This window comes from Adiantum capillus-veneris, chromosome 17 (assembly GCF_014529385.1).
Source record: "Adiantum capillus-veneris isolate H3 chromosome 17, ASM1452938v2, whole genome shotgun sequence".
In the NCBI taxonomy this organism is placed as follows: domain Eukaryota; kingdom Viridiplantae; phylum Streptophyta; class Polypodiopsida; order Polypodiales; family Pteridaceae; genus Adiantum; species Adiantum capillus-veneris.
The window spans coordinates 89559219-89577994 of record NC_140947.1 but is presented as its reverse complement, the minus strand read 5'-3'; the positions used below and the strand labels follow the sequence as shown (position 1 = coordinate 89577994).

The 18776-nt window shown below is 44.2% G+C and overlaps 1 protein-coding gene across 1 annotated transcript; it reads left to right on the top strand.

Annotated features, from left to right (window-relative positions):
- The first annotated feature begins 1199 nt into the window (after positions 1-1199).
- On the top strand, positions 1200-18521 carry LOC147437677 (pyruvate decarboxylase 1-like). The gene is made up of 7 exons (XM_086487174.1): positions 1200-1861; positions 15911-16074; positions 16172-16733; positions 16810-16898; positions 17284-17401; positions 17629-17817; positions 18067-18521. Exons 1-7 carry the CDS (start codon positions 1331-1333, stop codon positions 18235-18237), a joined length of 1824 nt encoding a protein of 607 aa, XP_086343300.1. The 5' UTR covers positions 1200-1330; the 3' UTR covers positions 18238-18521.
- The last annotated feature ends 255 nt before the right edge of the window (positions 18522-18776 follow it).

Sequence of the window (18776 nt, the reverse complement as noted above, 5' to 3'; positions counted from 1 at the left end):
TGGACACTTGCGTGTCAAAACAACCAGCCCAATCTGAGTCCAAAAAAGCATGTAAGTCTGGCGGCAATGATCCCCCCTTGGGATAAAACAAGCCAAGATGTAGAAATCAAACTGGAACATTTATTCCATGTAAAATAGAAAATCTTTTGACTTTACATTTGAAAAAGGCCTGTCATTTTTTGCTTTCTAAAAGAAACCTTAGTGTTGTGTTGGGTTGGGGAGACTTTCATTGTTTTCAGTGCATGACGGAGACTTACTTTAAATGTTTATTTCACTTTCATTTCATATCCTGACATGTCTTGATTTTTTTTGCATTCTATTGTTTTAAAGTGTCAAAGTAAAACTTCATTTGCATAATTCTAGTAAATTCTATGGATACACACACACATATATTAATGAGTTTTTTTAATTTCACATTTCATTTCACAACCTCACATGGCTCGACTTTTTTTACATTCTATAATCTAATTCTAGTCAATATTCAGGAAAGTCTCTTTTATTAAGCGGCCGTCGCGACTGAGTTTCTTCCCTCAAAGAAGCGAACCAGAAATACTAGCATAAATTAAAATTTGTAGGATTTTTGAACTATTTTCTTGCATATTTCACTAGTTTTTCTTCCCTTTACCATGGTTTGCAATCAAATAGTCTCCATTTTCAATCGGCTCAAGGCTAAGCTGAGGCAATCCTTTCTTGAACAATGAATCTACTTAAACTCAACCTAAATGATTTTATCACGTTCTAATTATTTTAGAAAGCCATCGTGATTCTTTCACTTGTTACATTCTGCAAAGGCTGTCATTTCTTACAATCATACCCTTCACTTTTGCATTTTAGATTAGATGTTCTGGAAGGTTTTTTGAAGTGACCAGGGAATGACACATGGAGGCAATCCTTTCTTGAACAATGAATCTACTTAAACTCAACCTAAATGATTTTATCACGTTCTAATTATTTTAGAAAGCCATCGTGATTCTTTCACTTGTTACATTTTGCAAAGGCTGTCATTTCTTACAATCATACCCTTCACTTTTGCATTTTAGATTACATGTTCTGGAAGGTTTTTTGAAGTGACCAGGGAATGACACATGGAGGCAATAGAAGCCAAAAATAGGGAGCATTGCATACGGGGTGTTTTTCACATCCAAATACACACATGGATGCCAAGTGTGTAGGTTTGAATGCTGACATGTGTACTTCACTCTCGGGCATTCCTTGTAGAGTCGTGGGAGAGTGGAGTTCTGCTATCTCTATGTCTCTCAGACTTCAATAAGCAGCTACCTTCTTTGGGGTTGATATCTACTCTGTGAGAGCTTCCTCTGTGCAGGGCTCCATGGCGGAGACTCATGCAGCTCCCACAGACGATTCCTCTTCACAAAACTGCAGCACGAAGTCGCCGCTGCCGCAGCCATTGCCGCGCCCACGACAGGTTCAATATCCTTACACTCACATTGACCCAACAGCTTCCTCCCTCGGTCGTCATATTGCACGCCGTTTAGTGGAGATTGGTGTGTCGGATGTCTTCACCGTGCCCGGAGACTTCAACCTTGTTCTCTTGGATCATCTCCTCTCCGAAGGGTCTCTCAAGCTTGTGGGCTGCTGCAATGAATTGAATGCTGGTTATGCTGCAGATGGATATGCGCGAGCGCGGGGTGCTGGTGCCTGTGTTGTCACATTCACTGTTGGGGGCCTTAGTGTCATCAATGCTATAGCCGGTGCTTACAGTGAAAATCTTCCAGTTATCTGCATTGTTGGCGGCCCTAACTCTAATGACTATGGGACAAACCGCATTCTCCACCACACAATTGGCCTTCCCGATTTTAGCCAGGAGCTCAGATGCTTTCAGCAAGTTACATGCTGCCAGGTCTGTCTATTCATGTTCCTGCAAAAGTTCCTTTCAAATGGTACATGGTCTGAATCAGTTAAGACTGGTAGGGGTAGTGAAAGAATGTGAAACAACATAATGATAAGGGCACTGGGACTACAAAAATTCACACATATGTCCATGGAACTACGAACAGACAGAAATACAACCATGATTTTAAATGTTCATAGATGATGTGCTTAATAAGAGCATGTACAACACCATACAACACTGCAAGGCTTAATATTCGGAAACTAGGGGTTGGGCACTCATTCATGGATCTGGCAAGGATCTTGATTACACTCTAAAATGGCACCAGCTGTAGCAACAAGGCTCGGTGTACTATCCTGATCGAGGGGACTCATGGCAGCACATAAGGATTGAAGCCTCTATCTAGTCTCTATCAGCACCCCCCCCCCCCCCCCCAACCCCAAAAAAAAAAAAAAAAAACCTTCTGTTGTTTACCATCAAAACAAGAGTGATATTTTGGATGATAAATTCACAGCATTATTTTTGTTTCGTACTTTTTTCAACGGCATATTTGTTTGTTCTGTTGGATGCAAAGTTGCGACTGCTGTTTTCTCTTGCTTAGGAAAGTAGTGCTGTAATCTATTTGAGACCAATCGTACGCAAGCGTCAAATAAATAGTACAAGATATGGTAGTTAGGAAAATGCAAATATTCAGTATTTTAGTATATTCTTACGACTTATAAATGGTTTCTTGGAACGAGATTATTTTAATTGTCCACTTGGTGTTACTCTTATATCAATATAAGACTTATTTTGCATTGCAATGATTTTTAAAACTTTGAAAGTGACATTGCAAATCCATAGGATAGGTGTTGTACATTTGTCAAAAAAGAGGCAGGCTTGGCTTGTAGCTTTTACACACCACAATTTTCCTTGTCATTATGAGCACTATTTTATGTCTTCGCACAAAGGAATTTTCTGTGAAGCTCACTAAACCTATGTAATTATGTCCATTATCTGATGGACTTGTGGATAGAAAGATGAAAGAAGATATGCTAGATCTTTTGGCGAAGGGTTTGAGGAGTTGACTCAAACTATGACTAAGTGGTTTAATTTATCTTTTATATCTTTTATAAATAAGAAAGAAAGTTTGTGGCTGATACAAACCAGATTGAACTGACGTATCCGTATTAGACAGCGTAATTGCATAGCTTGACATGGTATGTGTGTTCAATATACTATAGGGCTATGTAGTGTGTTGGTACCGACCATCACCGGGATGCAGAAGGACAAGCCAGTCGTCCTCAAAGTTCGGTTGTCTCGGTTCGGAACCGACCATCACCGGGATGCAGAAGGACAAGCCAGTCGTCCTCAAAGTTCGGTTGTCCGAACAAAACCTCGAATGAACTTTCTCTATTTGTTTTTCTTTATAGCTAAAAAGTATTGTTTGAAAATTTGTTTGAAATGGAAAGTATTTGTTTTGAACTTGTTTTGGTGCCGATTTAAGATGTTTGATTCTGGTTTCAATACTGGTTTCAATGATTGGTGATTTTACTCCCGAGTAGAGTAGTGAGAAATGATGATTGAAAAGTGTTGTTTTTGACTCTCGGCCCGGACCTGGATGGCTAAGCTGGAGGAGTATTAAGAAGTCTGAGCAGTGATTACTCTCAGCACCTCCAAACGACGCAGACTACGGTCTGTGGGGCGTTTGGTTGTAAAAGGCCTCTATATCTCCCGGCCCGGACCTTTTTAGGTTATGTGGGAGGAGTGATGAGGGAGTCGTTGAATATCTCCCGGCCCGGACCTTGTTAGGTTATGCGGGAGGAGTGTTCATCGGCGGCTTTATGTTTCTATGTCTTGTAACATGCATATGTAAGCATTTGTGCTGCATTGTGATGTGCCAATTACTGAATATTCTTAATTGGATGAGATTGCCTGGGTATGTAATTTTAGTGCATCAAGACACCCGTGGAAGATCAGTACGGTCACGGTGTGATGGCTAATTTTACTACGCGGAAATATCAAGAGTTCCGATCTGGACGAAAGGAGAAGCTAACTCCTTGATCAAAAGAGCCAAAAGGAGAAGCTAACTCCTTAACAAAAAGAGCAAACTGATTGTCCCTCGGAATGTCCCTCGGAATGACCCTCGGAAATTTTTGAGCTAACTTGAGTTGTTTTGCAGATATGTTGTAATCGCGGACGATTACTCTCTTTCAAGAAGGGGAGATGTCACAAACTGCTGACGTGTCAAAGCCCTAAAGAAGGGAGCCAAACTAACTCCTTGATCAAAAGAGTCGAAAGGAGAAGCTAACTCCTTAACAAAAAGAGCAAACTGATTGTCCCTCGGAATGAACCTCGGAAATTTTTGAGCTAACTTGAGTTGTTTTGCAGATATGCTGTAATCGCGGACGATTACTCTCCTTCAAGAAGGGGAGAAATCACAAACTGCTGACGTGTCAAAGCCCTAAAGAAGGGAGCCAACTTGCAGATGTCGGCTGAGGGGTTTAAACCCTAAGAAGAACAAGTAACTGAAGAAGAAGTCCTACCAACTTATGGGGACCCTGTCCGATGGGGCCCCAAGTGACATAAAGTAAATAAAACAGGACTCATACACACACAAGAACTTGCGAAGCAGGCTGATGATGTGGCAGATTTTTGAAAATCACGTTGACTGATGACGTGACAAAATTGTACGGATTTTCGCTTTTCACGCTGGCGGTGCTGACGTGGCAGGATTGTACGGATTTTCGTAAATTGCGCTGGCAGCTTTTTGGCTTTGCTTTTGGACCATATGCTTTTGAGTTTGAAGGCTTTTCATTGTAATTGCTGTTTAGGCCAAGGGTCTTTAAATATGAGGTTAGGGCTCATTCTCTGGCATGCTTCCTGGAGAAGGTGCAGAGTCTGGAGTACCGGCTTGTATTGAGTTGATGCAATATAAAGAATACCGAAAGGGGCGCCAAGTTTTGGAGCCAATACTCTTTGGGGTGGAATTCCGCCACTCTGTGTTGCGTGTCGTCTCTCTTTCAGTTCAATTGTTATTGAAGTGCTAAATGTCTGTTCAGTCTATTCTTTTCTATTGGCACGTGGTGCCCGTCTTGTGACACTCCGTCACCCACCTTGTGACAAGTACCCGTTCCTGCTGGCCTTACAGATATTCCTGTTCATAGTGCTCGTGTCATTACTCTGAATGACGCACTAGAAATATCTTTACTCGGATGTCTCCAGTGAGAAAAACCCTCTCATACTTTAAATTCCAATAATTCAATTAGAATTCTTTTTTTGTCAGATAAAGCCAATTTAGAGAGAGAGAGAGAGAGAGAGAGAGAGAGAGAGAGAGAGAGAGAGAGAGAGAGAGAGAGAGAGAGAGAGAGAGAGTGTGGTCGACACGGCACGTCCAAGACACACTGGTCTCAAAGACTAGGGTCCCTTTCAGTATTCTTTATTAGTACACATCGCAAACGCAAAGTACAACTCCCCCGAGGGTCCAACTCTTTTCGAGACTCTGCGTCCAAATACTCTAAAAGAGTGGCCCAAGATCTCTTATAGACAATATAAGGGATGCCCAAAAGCATGGCCCCAAAAGCTCCTAGTCCAAAAGCACTAAGTGCCAGAAGCATCTACTTTATTTATGGTTTAGGCTCCTCGGCCAAGGTTTTGTAAGTTGGTTGGGTTAGGATTTTATCCTAAGCCACTTTGTCTTTTAAGCCTCTCGAGTGGTCTTCAATAAGTTGGTAGATCTTCTTCTTCGTCTTCTTTTGCTGGTAGGGTTTAAGCCCCTTAGCCGGGATCTATTCCATTGGTCGGAACTTGGTGGTGCCACATCATTGACTTGTCACATACCCCTTTCTTAAAAAACAGTAATCGTCCTCGATTACACTTGCAAAACAACTAAAGGATAGAAACTTTCTTCAGTAGACACTGACTCTATGTGCTCATGTACAAGACTCCACAAGATAGTACATTCACAGAACATGCAATTTACAAATTACACAATTGGTTCACAGTGAACACTGTGTTTCAATCATTCAATCTAGTCATCTCATCCCGTCCAGGTCTCTCGATACACCTAGATCCTTGTGTAGCCATCTCATCCTTCAGGAACTTTGGTGCACTCCCCATAGTATCCAATCATAAAAATAGTTCTTATCGTCAATAAAAAATTATCGAATTCATTCCTAAGCTCACTACATGTGTCTAGGTGTGAGTTTGGCTTGTGCCATGTCATGTGTGCAGAATAGATCCGGCGAGGGACTAACATTGGTATTAGAGCCTCCTTCCTACTCGTATGCACAACATGACGATGTTCACAAAACCACTAGAGCTTATGGGGTCGTGATGGCCTAGCTTGACAGGCTCTCCCAACTCTTGTATAGGGTGGTATGGGATGCTACTCGCAAGAGAGGAGAGCAAGGGGGGCATATGCCAAGCCGATGGTGGGAATTTGGCGAGTTCTTCTTCATGGATTCTCGTGTGTGGAATGTTGATTTGCCAGTGGCAGTCACATGGACGCTTGGTATGCCATTGCTTGTCTCTCCGTCTCCATTTATTGCATGAGGGTGTCCTCGAGAGCTTCCAGTTCAAGGACATGGCAGCCCCTTTGTATGCAATTGGTGAGAGATTTTATTGCACTTGGGGTATGACTTTTTCAGGAAGTGGAGATGGAGAGGGAATTTTTGTAGTCGTCGTGCTTGAAATATAGTGGTCATATTTCTTGCTCGCCGTTTTGAGGTGCGTAGAGAATTAGCTTTCTCTACCGAAGGCATTGCTTCGCAATGTATTGAGGTGCGTAGAGAATTAGCTTTCTCTACCGAAGGCATTGCTTCGCAATGTATTGAGGTGCAAGGCAGCATGGCTGTGTTCTTTTCCCACTCCATGGCTGCAAGCGTTTTTTCCGCTTGGCTGCAAGTTGTGCAGGCAGGCACAGTTGGGCGTTGTACAACAGCACTGGCGCAGCGAGCAAGCAGCAAGCGAGCACGCGCGGGTGGTGAGAGCGTGGACCAGCAGCGTTCCCACGGTCTTTTGCACTTGCTTCGTTCAAGTGGATAAGATTGAGTGTTTCAAGACGATGTTCAAGGTGGAGATGGATGAGAAGACCCTGGACGCTTACTCGTCGGAATTCAAGGACTTCGTCCACAAGACGAAAGCCTTGGAAGACCCGCAGGTCATATTGCAGATGCTTTATCGGTTCTTTATCGGTTCGGGTTGCCGTCGGCTTACCGGAATATAAGTTTGCCAAGAACTATGATAATAACTTGGCAGCTTTGGGAGGTGGCCCGACGGACGGGGAAACTCCTCGCCGTGGTTACTCCACATCAAAGTACAAGCGTTCAAACGCTTCGGCAACCACAAGTCAATTATCGGACCCTCCACAGAAGAAATCGAAGAATGACGACAAATCAAAGGTAGGTCGTATGGAAGATCAGAAGAAGAATCGTTGTTTCGACTGCCATCAGACCAGCCACTTTCGCGGCGACAAGGCGTGTCCTATTCAAAAGAGGAAGCCATCTACCTCCGCACTGGCAACTATTTCGGTAAACGTCGTCGACAATCCAAGTACTTTGTCCTTTTCTGTTTCAGACATTTCTCATGTCAATGCACATAGCTACCCAGGTTGTCGCATTAATAAGGCTATATTTGGTCCGCATGATCTTCTGCGTGTTAAAGGAGACGGTCTTATTCAACAACGACTACTCATAATTTTATTTCTTCTCGTGTGGTACAACACTTAAGTTGAACACGTCACATGTAGACCGTCTGTGTGTGGTCTGTTATGTGGAACGTAGGAACGATCAATGGACTGAGGTTGTGCCGCGACTCGACCTTCGAACCAGCGTTACCACGAAGTCTTTGACTTCCGCATCATGGGCCTTGAGTATGTAGATGTTATTTTAGGCATGCCATGGTCTCCTGTCTATCGGTTATGCATCGCATACAGTTTTCTTTGAGCTTGATGGTGTGTACTGTAACCGGCCTGTTCAATCCAAAAAGGGCGGTAGACTTTACTTCAAACCTTGATTTAGCTTTCACCCATTATTAGTCGTCTATTACACCTACGCTATAGTGACACAAGAGAGGGGAATGGGATACAGATGCTAGAATGCACCTGTATGAGAAGACCGACACCAGATTGGCCCCTAACTTAGGCGCCCCTTTCGGTATTTCTTTATTGTTTAAAAGAGGGAATAAACGCTGTGGTTCTTTCCAAGCTGCCCCGCACAACCTTGGCTGAATTTTGACTGTGCTGGCCTGATTTCGGCAGCATAACTGTACTAGAACCCTTCACGGTCAGTATTCCCACGCATTAAATGACATTCCGGACGCATACGGGCACTTTGCAAAACCTGGCGAGAATCTGCAGCACGCTGAATTCTCTGTTTTCAGCCCCGAAAATGCGCCAGATCACCTGTACAGCTGTCCCCTTGCGTCCCCGAACCTCCTGGGGGTATTAGGGTCCGTTTAGGGCCAAAGCCCTAAACCTGCAAAAATACACAGCAGGCTGTAATTCACTGTTTCGGGCTCCGTTTCGCGTGCCGGTCGCATCCGTAGCAAGTCCTCGAGCTCCCGCACCTGTAGGGCTACTTGCCCTTTGAATCGGACGAGATTTCTGGCGTGAAACCTCTCCGAATTCACTTGTACCTGCGGGGGGATTAGCCGCTAGCTAATCCAATACCTGTGCAAGAGGCTCTTGCCTCGGCAATCGCGCATGAACCCACACAACTGTACATTGGTCAAATGAAGAGCCCACTAGAGGGGCATAACATACTGCCAAAGGGGAGAGAGAGGGCAGTGCGTAGCGTGCAGGGCATCACTCCTGGCACCGCACTGTGCATAAGAGGGAAAGCAAGCACTCCATAGCTCTTAACCTGTGACAAAACTGAAAATGAGGCTCTCCCCCTCCTAAATTCAGCACCAACTCTTGTTGCATGAGGCAAGTGCACCAGAAGGTGCCACTTGGCACATTTATAAGCATTTTCCCGTTTCGGGGTTGCCGCCTAAAAATCTCCCAACCGGCTGCCCAGTTGACTTCATGGCAGAGTAAGAAAATGTTCCCTTTGTCATTCCGGAGGTAATGACGTCAACACATTTTCAGGTCCCAAAATAGCAGTTCCCTAAATTTTAGGAGATGCTGCCATTGTATCTTTCTAGGTCATCCGACCCTCTTTGTCACTTCGGCCACATCCAGAACTGAAATGTAGCCTCTGTAGCAAAGGATTCCACTTTGGCTAGTCAATGACCCCACTTTGGCTAACCATAGTCTTTGTCCAACCTTAGTGCTCTCTTGTCCTCAGGCCTGGACTCCCTCTGGACAGTTCCACACTAGCTATGCAATGCAGGGCAGTTAGATTTCCCGAGGGGTGTTTCCAAAAAGTGAAAGTAAATAGATAATAAGAAAGAAATCAACAAAAAGGATAGATAGTAGTCACACGCTGGTGACATGTACCATGTGGTCGAGGAATCTCCTTCTTCCCTGACTGCCGATTATGATGTAAATTTGCTTTCAGTAATGAATTCAATGCATTGTTTCATGATTTCAGTATGCAATTTGCAGTTTGTTAGGTTAAAGATTTTGTTGTTAATGTCTCGTCTCAATGTCATTCTCTTCTTTTGAAAAGTGATGTTACTACATTGGAAACTTCTTTGTCTTTGTTTGATCATGATGTGACTATTAAGCGTTATTTGGATTCCGTTTTGGTTGAATTTGCGGATGTTTTTTCGTCGTATTTACAAGATGGGCTTCCACCGTCTCGTGGGCCTGATCTCGATCATAAGATAGAGCTTTTGCCCGGTAGCCATCCAGTCTCTCGGAAACTTTATGGTTCAGTTCGAAAGCAAGATGATGTTGCTAGCCTCATCAACAAGTATCTCAACCCAACTTGTCTATGCAGAGGTATAAGTTCCAGATGAGGATAAAATTGCCATCCTTCTCAAAACCCTACCAAGTAGCTTTGATAACATTGTAATTGCGCTCAAGGAGAAAGATCCCATTTCCGCATTTAGAGATATAATCAAATCACTTCTAAAGGAAGAAAAAAGAATTGGCACTTACACAAGGTCTCAAAATAATGCATTTGTTATATATGGTTAAGGTTTCTCACATTGTGGAAAAAGCAACCACAAATCACAACGTTGCTTCCGCATTAAGGTGTGCCCTCATTGCAACAAGAAGGGACGTGCACCCAACCGGTGTTTCTTTTTTTTTAATCCTTCTATTAGTTAATGAAACTGCCCATAGGGCTACAACCACCTCTACTAGAGAGGGCTACAACAATCATAAGGGGAGGCTCCCAATGAAAACAACATATGTACAATGAGGCTAAATCAAGAGATGGGAGGAGGGAAAAAGCCACATAGGTGGACGATACTGCCATCTGAGCACACCCTGGACCATGGTGAAGAAAGGCCCAGGGCGCCAAAGTCGAAGGAAAGCCTCTCTACGCTCCTGCATGCGGTCGGAGCTACCCTCGAGTCTCTCAAACTCTCCCTTGAGAGTTTGGATCAGCTCTAGCCAAAGATCTCGGACTGTCTCTGTTGGTGGTACAGAGCGAGTCTCAAAGATGCTAAAGCAGCGGGCCCGCCAGATGAACCGTAGTGTCAGGCCGCAGACGAGCTCCCAACACTCCTCTCTCTCACTGCACCACTCCTGTGGAGTAAGCTCTGTAGCAGACTGGAGTGTAGGTCGACCCCCTTGCATCACTATCATCCTGCTGGTGGAGGATAGCTCAAACCGTAGTGTTCGGCCCATGAGAGTGGACTAAATAGCTACCTCCCAAGTGTATTGCCGTGTTGTGGAAAGAGCAGGCATCAATCGGACACGAAGCCAATCGAAGGACACGAAGCCAAACCTGCTGTGCCATGAGACAGTCCCACAGACAATGAGGCTGACTCTCCACAGGATGGTCACAAGCTGCGCATGTTGCCGAGAGACTACTATGTACAAGCCAACTCCCCACCTGTTGTAGCTCTATGTGCAACCAGCTAGTGAAACAAAGTGACTCGCCGTGGTAGTATGGCGTCCCACAACCTCGCCCAAAAAGTTGACAAGAACTCAGCTGTGAGACCCTCCTCCTGCCAATGAGGTGCTGCAGCAGGACGAGCCTTTCTCCGTGCTGCCAGCATGTGAAGTCCCAATCGAAGAGTGTACTGAAAGAAAGGGACACCTGGATGGTCGGCTGAGGTGAAAGGGTCCCTCCAAAACCACTCTCCAGGATCCCACTGCACAGTGGACAGCTCTCCCAAGCCCACAGCCTTCAGTGGCCAGATTGCCTATTCCAGATAAGCCATGGGAAATCATTGCTATGGCTTTTATCTTTGACCTTCCAAGAACGTCAACAGGGAATGATGGTATATGGACCATTGTTTGCAGGTTCAGCAAGCAGGCCCATTTTATTCCTGTCAGGAAGAAGATAAAATTTGACCAGATGGCACAGTTGTTCATGTACAATGTGTTTAAGTACCATGGTATGCCACAGTCGATTGTCAGTGATCGTGATCCTCGTATGACGAGTTTGTTTTGAGAGGATTGTTTGAGAACATGGGGACTACGCTCAAGTTCTCGTATTCGTTTCATCCACAAATTGATGGACAGTCAGAAGAGGCTAATTCTATTGTCTTGGATCTGCTGAAATGTTTATAAGTCAAATAATAAGGGCAAGTGGGAATAGTATTTGCCTATGCTTGAGTATGCATACAACAATACGGTGCATTCGTCCACAGGCAAGGCACCTTTTGAGATTGTTGAAAGTGGCAAAAAGGTTCCTCCCATTTTGCATACAAAGGACAAAATTTTTGAGGTTGATCAATATGTTCAGAACATGAAATGTATAAGAAAATCAAAGTTGCCTTGAGAAGACTCAGGCAAAGCAGAAAAGGGTTGTTGATCGTCACCGTTGTCAATCACTGTTTTCACCTGGTGATTGGGTTCTATTGAGGTTTGAAAAGGCAAGGTTAAAGAAGATGAAGGGCAAAGCACGGTTGTTTCCTAAGCTCAGTATGCGTTACTATGGGCCTTTTCAAGTGCTTGATAAGATCAACGATGCTAATCACACTAAATCATCTATGGCATGTATATATGGCATGCAATCAAAACGTTTGGGATTTCAAGAGGGGAGTATGTCACAATGCTGTGGCAACCACTAACCTTGGTTCTTGGATTCTTTCCCTTGATTTTAAAAAACAATTTGGGACCCTCTTTTTGAAGTCACAAATGGACGGACATTGTGTGGCCAGTGTAAAACGGCCGACGGTTGAGAGTTTCACTTGCAGTCGGGAAGGGAAGGTTACCACAAGATGGTCGGCGGGCCACTCGGCACTGGAATCCGAGCAGCAAAAGGGTGTCTAGGCTCAGTTTAAAGTCAGTTAGGCCCCGTGCTGCACTTTATAAGTTGGTGGGTACTAGGAATTTAAACCAAAAAAGGCTAAGTGGACACATGGCGGTAGTAGATGAATTTGCTAGATCTGCATGAAGAGGGGGGTGCCCATTTTGAGAGTGGAGGCTGATTTTTGCTTCTAAGTGGCTACAATTTGTGTGTGAGTAGTGGGTGCAAGTGATTATAGCTTTAATGGAAAGCTTGCCTTTTCCCTTGCTCTATGTAGCACGTTGATTCCACTCTCGTGCATCTCTCTCCCCCTTTGAATACAGAAACGTGATGCCTTGCTCGAGGGCTTTTCATCTGTATGTACAATTGTGTAGGTTCATACGTGTTGCCGAGGCAAGAGTCTCTTGCACAGGTACTGGATTAGCTAATTGCTAATTTCTCGCAGATACAAGTGAATTCGGAGAGGTTTCAGGCGAGAAATCTCATCCGATTCAAAGGGCAAGTAGCCCTACAGGGGCCGGAGTATGAGGGCTTGCTACGGATGCGATCGACACGCGAAACGGAGCCTAAAACAGTAAAATACAGCCTGCTGTGTATTTTTGCAGGTTTAGGGTTTTGACTCCCCTAATACCCCCAGGAGCTTGGGGAAAGTGATGGGATCACTGTACAGGTGATCTGGTGCATTTTCAGGGTAGACAACAGAGAATTTAGTGTGCTGCAGATTCTCGCGAGGTTTGGGAAAGTATCCATATGTGCCGGGAAAATCACCTTTGGCATGGGGATTTTGTCTGTGAAGCCTCCTACTGCAGTTATGCTGCGGAAATCATGCTAGAGTAGGCAATTTTCAGCCCGGTAAAAGCGGGACAGCTCGTACAGGTTAAGAGCTATCCTTTCCACTCTATGTACAGTGTGGTGCTAGGAGTGATGACCTGCACACTACACACTGCTCTCTCCCCCCCCTACGTGCAGTGATGTGATGCCCCACAAGAGGGCTCTTCATTTGACTGATGTACAGTTGTGTGGGTTCATGCGCGATTGCTGAGACAAGAGCCTCTTGCATAGGCACTGGATTAGGTAGTTGCTAATCCCCCGCAGGTACAGTTGAATTCGGAGAGGTTTCACGTGAGAAATCTCGTCCAATTCAAAGGCAAGTAGCCCTACAAGTGCGGGAGCTCGAGGACTTGCTACGGACGCGACCGGCTCGCGAAACGGAGCCCAAAACAGGGAATTACAGCCTCTTGTGTTTATTTTTGCAGGTTTAGGGTTTCGGCCCTAAATGGTCCCTAATATTCCCAGGAGGTCCGGGAACGTGAGGGGACCGCTGTAGAGGCTTATGTTTGTATTACAGAAGGTTCATCCGCAAAATTTTATAGCTTCACCACTTCTTGCACTACAAAGGGAGGGAGTTACTTTCAAGTGGACAGCCAAGGGAATTCTAGCCTTTAAACAATTGAAAGAAAAGTGGACTTTGGATCCAGTAATCATTTTGCCAGGTCTTATAAATCCTTATGTGGTTCAATTTGATGCATGTGGGAACAGCCTCGGTACAATTCTAATGCAAAATGGTCGGACTAGTGGCACATGAGGGCAGAATTATCTTGAAGGCCGAAAAGAACTTACAAGTTTATGAGAAAGAGAATTGTTAGCAGGATTCACGCTCACTAGTTGGAAACACTATCTGCTAGGAGCTGATTTTGTTGCCCAAACAGATCATCAAACCTCACGATATTTTCTCACACAAACCAAGTTGTTGGAGAAACACATGTTGATGTCCTTATTTTTGTGCTAATTTTTGCGATTTAATGGTTGTTTTAGTGCTAGGCTTCACTATGGTTGAGTCTGCCCTTGATCTCCGAAGTCATGACAAAAACTCAGTACGGTGAACTTTGTGTTGATGTATCTCATGTGTGTGGTGGTGTATGTGGTGTTTGGAAGCATACCTTGATCTCTGGAGTCATGACAGAAACTCGGTACGCTAAACTTTGTGTTGAGGTATGCTCATGTGTGTGTGGTGTGTGGTTATTGGGAGTATATGGTAGGACCTAATTCTACACCCACTAGTGGACACTGACGACGCTAGTGGAGATGTTGTGGTATTTAGTCAATACTATGCATGCTAGAGCTGATGGTTATATTGTCCTGTGGGTGACTACCATGGGTCTATACTTTGCACTTTCCGTCAAGGGTGAATCTAGGCTTATTTTGGATTCATCTGGGTATATCTTGTCGATGTTCCATCTCCATATTGTGCACGTGGAAGAGAAAAAGAACGTGGTTGCGAAAGCCCCAAATTTCAGTAGTGTTAGGAGATGTCAGCATGTATTATTGGCTTGCAAGTGAGGTCGCTTGTAGTATTTCAAGCGTGGGGTATGTCACCTGGAGGTATATTTTTTCTTGTTGCCTTCTTTAAATATGTATTACATGTTTTTATTTATTTTATTTTTGCTTGATTTCCCCAAAACCCTTGGAAAGCGGCAAGTGGACATTGCATTGCGATGCGGAACAAATGCAATCAAACGAGTTTCTCACATCGCGAATCTGGGTCGGTCAACCGGTGACTCGTTGGGCTAGTCAGCACTGAATTCTGATGAGTATGGAAGCATGTATGCACCTAAATGAAATTTGTGCCACACTTCAAGTCACTAAAAACTTTATAAGCTGGGAGGGGTTAGAAAACTGAACCATAAGGGACATAGTGGACACATGTCAATAGAAGAGCCACCTGCTTGACATCTCACACTCTAGAAGCTCAAGCCAGCTTGGGGGCACCCAAAAATGGGAGTGCGGGCTGTTTTTGGGTGGATTTTCAGGTTCACAGATTTAATGGAAAGCTTGCCTTCTCCCTTGTCTCATGTAGCACGATAATTCTGCTCTCGTGTATCTCTCTCCCCCTTACACATATGGTAATGCCCCAATGGTTCGGCTCCTCAAATTACTATGTACAGTGTTGTGGATTTTATGCGTGTTTGCCAAGGCAAGAGCCTTCTGGACAGGAACCAAATTAGCTAATTGCTAATCCACCATAAGTACGCATAGTTCCATTGCGACAAATTGCGAAGTAGGAGAGTTTTCTCGTGTGAAAACTCGTCCAAATCAAAAGGGAAGTGTCCCATTGCAGCAGGAGCTCGTGAGACACTTAGCGATGTGTTTGCTTCGCTCAAAACGATCCAAAACAGAGATTTCAGCTTACTGCATTTATTTGCAGGTTTATGGTTTCACACCTAAACTGCAAAATAACACCTAGGAAGCTTCGGGAAAAAGCCATGGGTTGGTTATACAAGAGTTTGGGTACCTGTTAGTTACCAAAACAAGAAATTACAGGACGCTGTTTTACTTGTAGCTCCTCAAAAAGCTTCTAAAATGTTAGGGAGCTGTCCTAGGGCTTTTTGGCGCCTCTATGCTGCCAAAAGTAGGTTGAAAATCTGCAATTCAGCCCTTGACAGGTTTGGACAGCTTGGTGGGAGTTTGGTCTAAGTGATCGGATCATTTGTTTTCAATTGAATAAAGAGATACCAAAAGGGTCTTTGGGGCCTCCGGGGAGTCGGTCTTCATGTGCGTAGTGACAATCTAGTTGCTGGCCGCATCTGTGTTCTCTTCTTCTCAATCCTCTGTGTGAAATCAATAGGTAATTGAATTAGTACAGCCCTTTACTGTGTGCAAGCCGGTTTCAGAAAATCGGGGAGGGGGAGGGGGTTGTGTTGTGCGCTCCTTTCTTTCATTCATTGAGTTTCATTGATGCTGATTGAGTGCATTACATTTTCAGGTTGTGATCCAAGACTTGGATAGTGCCCATGAGCTTGTTGACAAGGCGATCTCCACTGCCTTGAGAGAAAGTAAACCTGTCTATATAAGTGTTAGCTGCAATTTGGCAGGGCTTCCTCATCCAACTTTTAGTAGAGAACCTGTCCCCTATGCAATTTCACCCAGGTTCATATTCTGGCTCTGAATCAGTACTTGGATGCTTATCACAACACGATTCTTACATTCTTTTTTCTAATCCTAATGTATCTTTATAATGCCACAGGCTCAGCAACTGTCAAAGTTTAGAGGCAGCAGTAGAGACGGCTGCAGATTTCTTAAATAAGGCAGTAAAGCCTGTACTAGTAGGGGGTCCAAAACTGAGAGTTTCTAAAGCAGAAAAAACTTTTCTAGAGGTTGCAGATGCGGCTGGTTATCCAGTTTCTGTGATGCCATCAGCCAAAGGATTGTTTCCTGAGATACACTCGCATTTCATTGGAACATACTGGGGTGCTGTTAGCTCCCCATTTTGCTTGGAGATTGTGGAGTCTGCGGACGCGTATCTACTTGCTGGGCCTGTTTTCAATGACTACAGCTCGGTTGGGTACTCTCTTCTCCTTAAAAAGGAAAAGGCAATCATAGTGGAGCCAGAGCGAGTCTCCATTGGCAGTGGACCTGCATTTGGTTGCGTCTTGATGAAGGATTTTCTGAGTGCCCTTTCGAAGAAGTTAAAGCAAAATACGACAGCTCATGATAATTTTAAGCGCATATATGTGCCACCCGGTGTGCCAGTTAAGGGTGCTCCAGGAGAGCTATTACGTGTAAATGTGCTCTTCAGCCATATCCAGGTTAGCAAGGGTACAGAATATGTTCATGATATAAGCAGGGTATTACACACTCAGATTAGGTTTTGATGTTCTGCAGAAGATGCTGAGTACAGAAACTGCTATTATATCCGAAACAGGAGATTCTTGGTTCAATTGTCAAAAGCTCCAGCTTCCTGATGGCTGTGGGTGAGTATAAAACATATATCGTTTTTGTGTGTGCATTGCTCTCTATGCATGCATGTGTGTGCATGCGCGTGTGCGTGGGTGTGAAGTCACATTGAGCAAGACGCATGCACAAAATTTGCGGTCACTTAAACCCTAGACTGTGAACCCTAAACTTGTGTGTGTGTGTGTGCGCGCGCGCGCGCGTGCAGGCGGGCGTGTATGCATGCTCTGAGATATGGGGGTTACTGCACAAAAGGATTTAGAAGCATTTTCCACTCCAGCAGCACAATTGAGCCTAGTGTTTAACAACATGAAACGCTTGCATATGCGCACATGCACAAATTGCTTTGGTCTATACAGATATACATGAGTAGTTTTGATGGGCCGTGGCTGTGATGTTTGACAGATACGAGTTTCAAATGCAGTATGGCTCAATAGGGTGGTCAGTTGGGGCATTGTTAGGTTATGCCCAAGCAATGCCAGAGAGGAGACTCATAGCATGTATTGGAGACGGTAGCTTCCAGGTGAGTGCTTGTACTTGAATAAGCAAGGCCACCTCATTTTTGTGTGTATGATTTTCTTGCTAACTTGTATTGGGTGCAAGAGTCACTCAATGTGACTGCAAAAGTTTAAGGTTTAGCATTTAGGGTTTAGGGTAGGCAATAAATAGTTTAGGATTGATTGTCATTCTTGGGTGTCACATGCCTACCATGTTATTTCTCGGGAGTGATTGAGCTTTTTCACTTTGCAGGTTACAGCTCAAGATGTCTCAACAATGATCGGGCAAGGGCAGAAGAGCATCATTTTTCTTATCAACAATGGAGGATATACGATCGAAGTAGAGATTCATGATGGTCCCTACAATATCATTAAAAATTGGGATTACACTGCAGTAGTGGATGCTTTTCACAACAAGCAGGGGAACTGCTGGACTACAAAAGTAAGCTCTGATGAATGTTGCGTGTCTGTGAGCTTTACCATTGCTAATGATGAGAAGACCAGAGGGGAAAATATGGAGCAAAATCAAGCCTTTTTCTCATTATTCAACAATGTAATTACATTGTTAGGGTATTGAAAGAGGGAGCAGGCATACGTAGGAGTTCAGAGGAGTGGGAGTCCATAGCATGAGAGAATTCTTCGGCTTGGTAACATAAAATTTTTAACCACCACGAAATTCTACTTTTTTCAGGTGAAAACAGCAGAGGAGCTTGTTAAGGCCATTGCTTCTGCACAAGGAGAAAAAAAGGATTGCCTATGCTTTATTGAGTGCATTGTTCACAGGGATGATACTAGCAAAGAGCTGTTGGAATGGGGTTCCCGTGTGTCGGCTGCAAATAGTAGGCCTCCAAATCCTCAGTAGCTGCGAGGAAGCATTTTTTGGCTTGAAGATCAAGTGCCTCTGAGAAGGACGTGAAGCTGTTTCTTTTCCCTTCTCAACCTTAATATGTTATCCTGAAAAAAGTTGTAGATTTGTGCTATATATCAAGTCATTTTATGTCGCCTGTGACAGTGAAGGTAGAGTGGCAAGGTGGCTCTATGTTAGTATACATTAGCTGGGGAATTGTCTCTGACCATTCTTGGAACCTTGTTTATTTGTACCAGAAAGCGTAAGAGATTATAAGTATTTGGTAATACTTTTTGACATCCTTGGAGCATGTGTCATGCATCAATTTCTTGCCCCGTCTCAAGCATCAATTCTCTCTCTCTCTCTCTCTCTCTCTCTCTCCCCCCCTCCCCCCAAAGAGTGGTAGATTGGTTATGCCATTTCCCTCTTGAAAAACAGGTCTTGAGTTCTAACTCTCCTCGTCGGATAGATCTTTAAGGTCTCTTGGGATAGTTTCCTACGACGTTAAAATTCTCTTGTCCTCCTCTCTCTCTCTCTCTCTCTCTCTCTCTCTC

What these genes read in the sequence shown, in the direction of transcription:
- LOC147437677 (XM_086487174.1), top strand. Translation starts at nt 1,331, where the DNA reads ATGGCGGAGACTCATGCAGCTCCCACAGACGATTCCTCTTCACAAAAC. An exon ending in TGCTCTTCAGCCATATCCAG is followed by an intron (nt 16,734 to 16,809) that starts GTTAGCAAGGGT and finishes GATGTTCTGCAG; the next exon opens with AAGATGCTGAGTACAGAAAC. An exon ending in CAGCTTCCTGATGGCTGTGG is followed by an intron (nt 16,899 to 17,283) that starts GTGAGTATAAAA and finishes GATGTTTGACAG; the next exon opens with ATACGAGTTTCAAATGCAGT.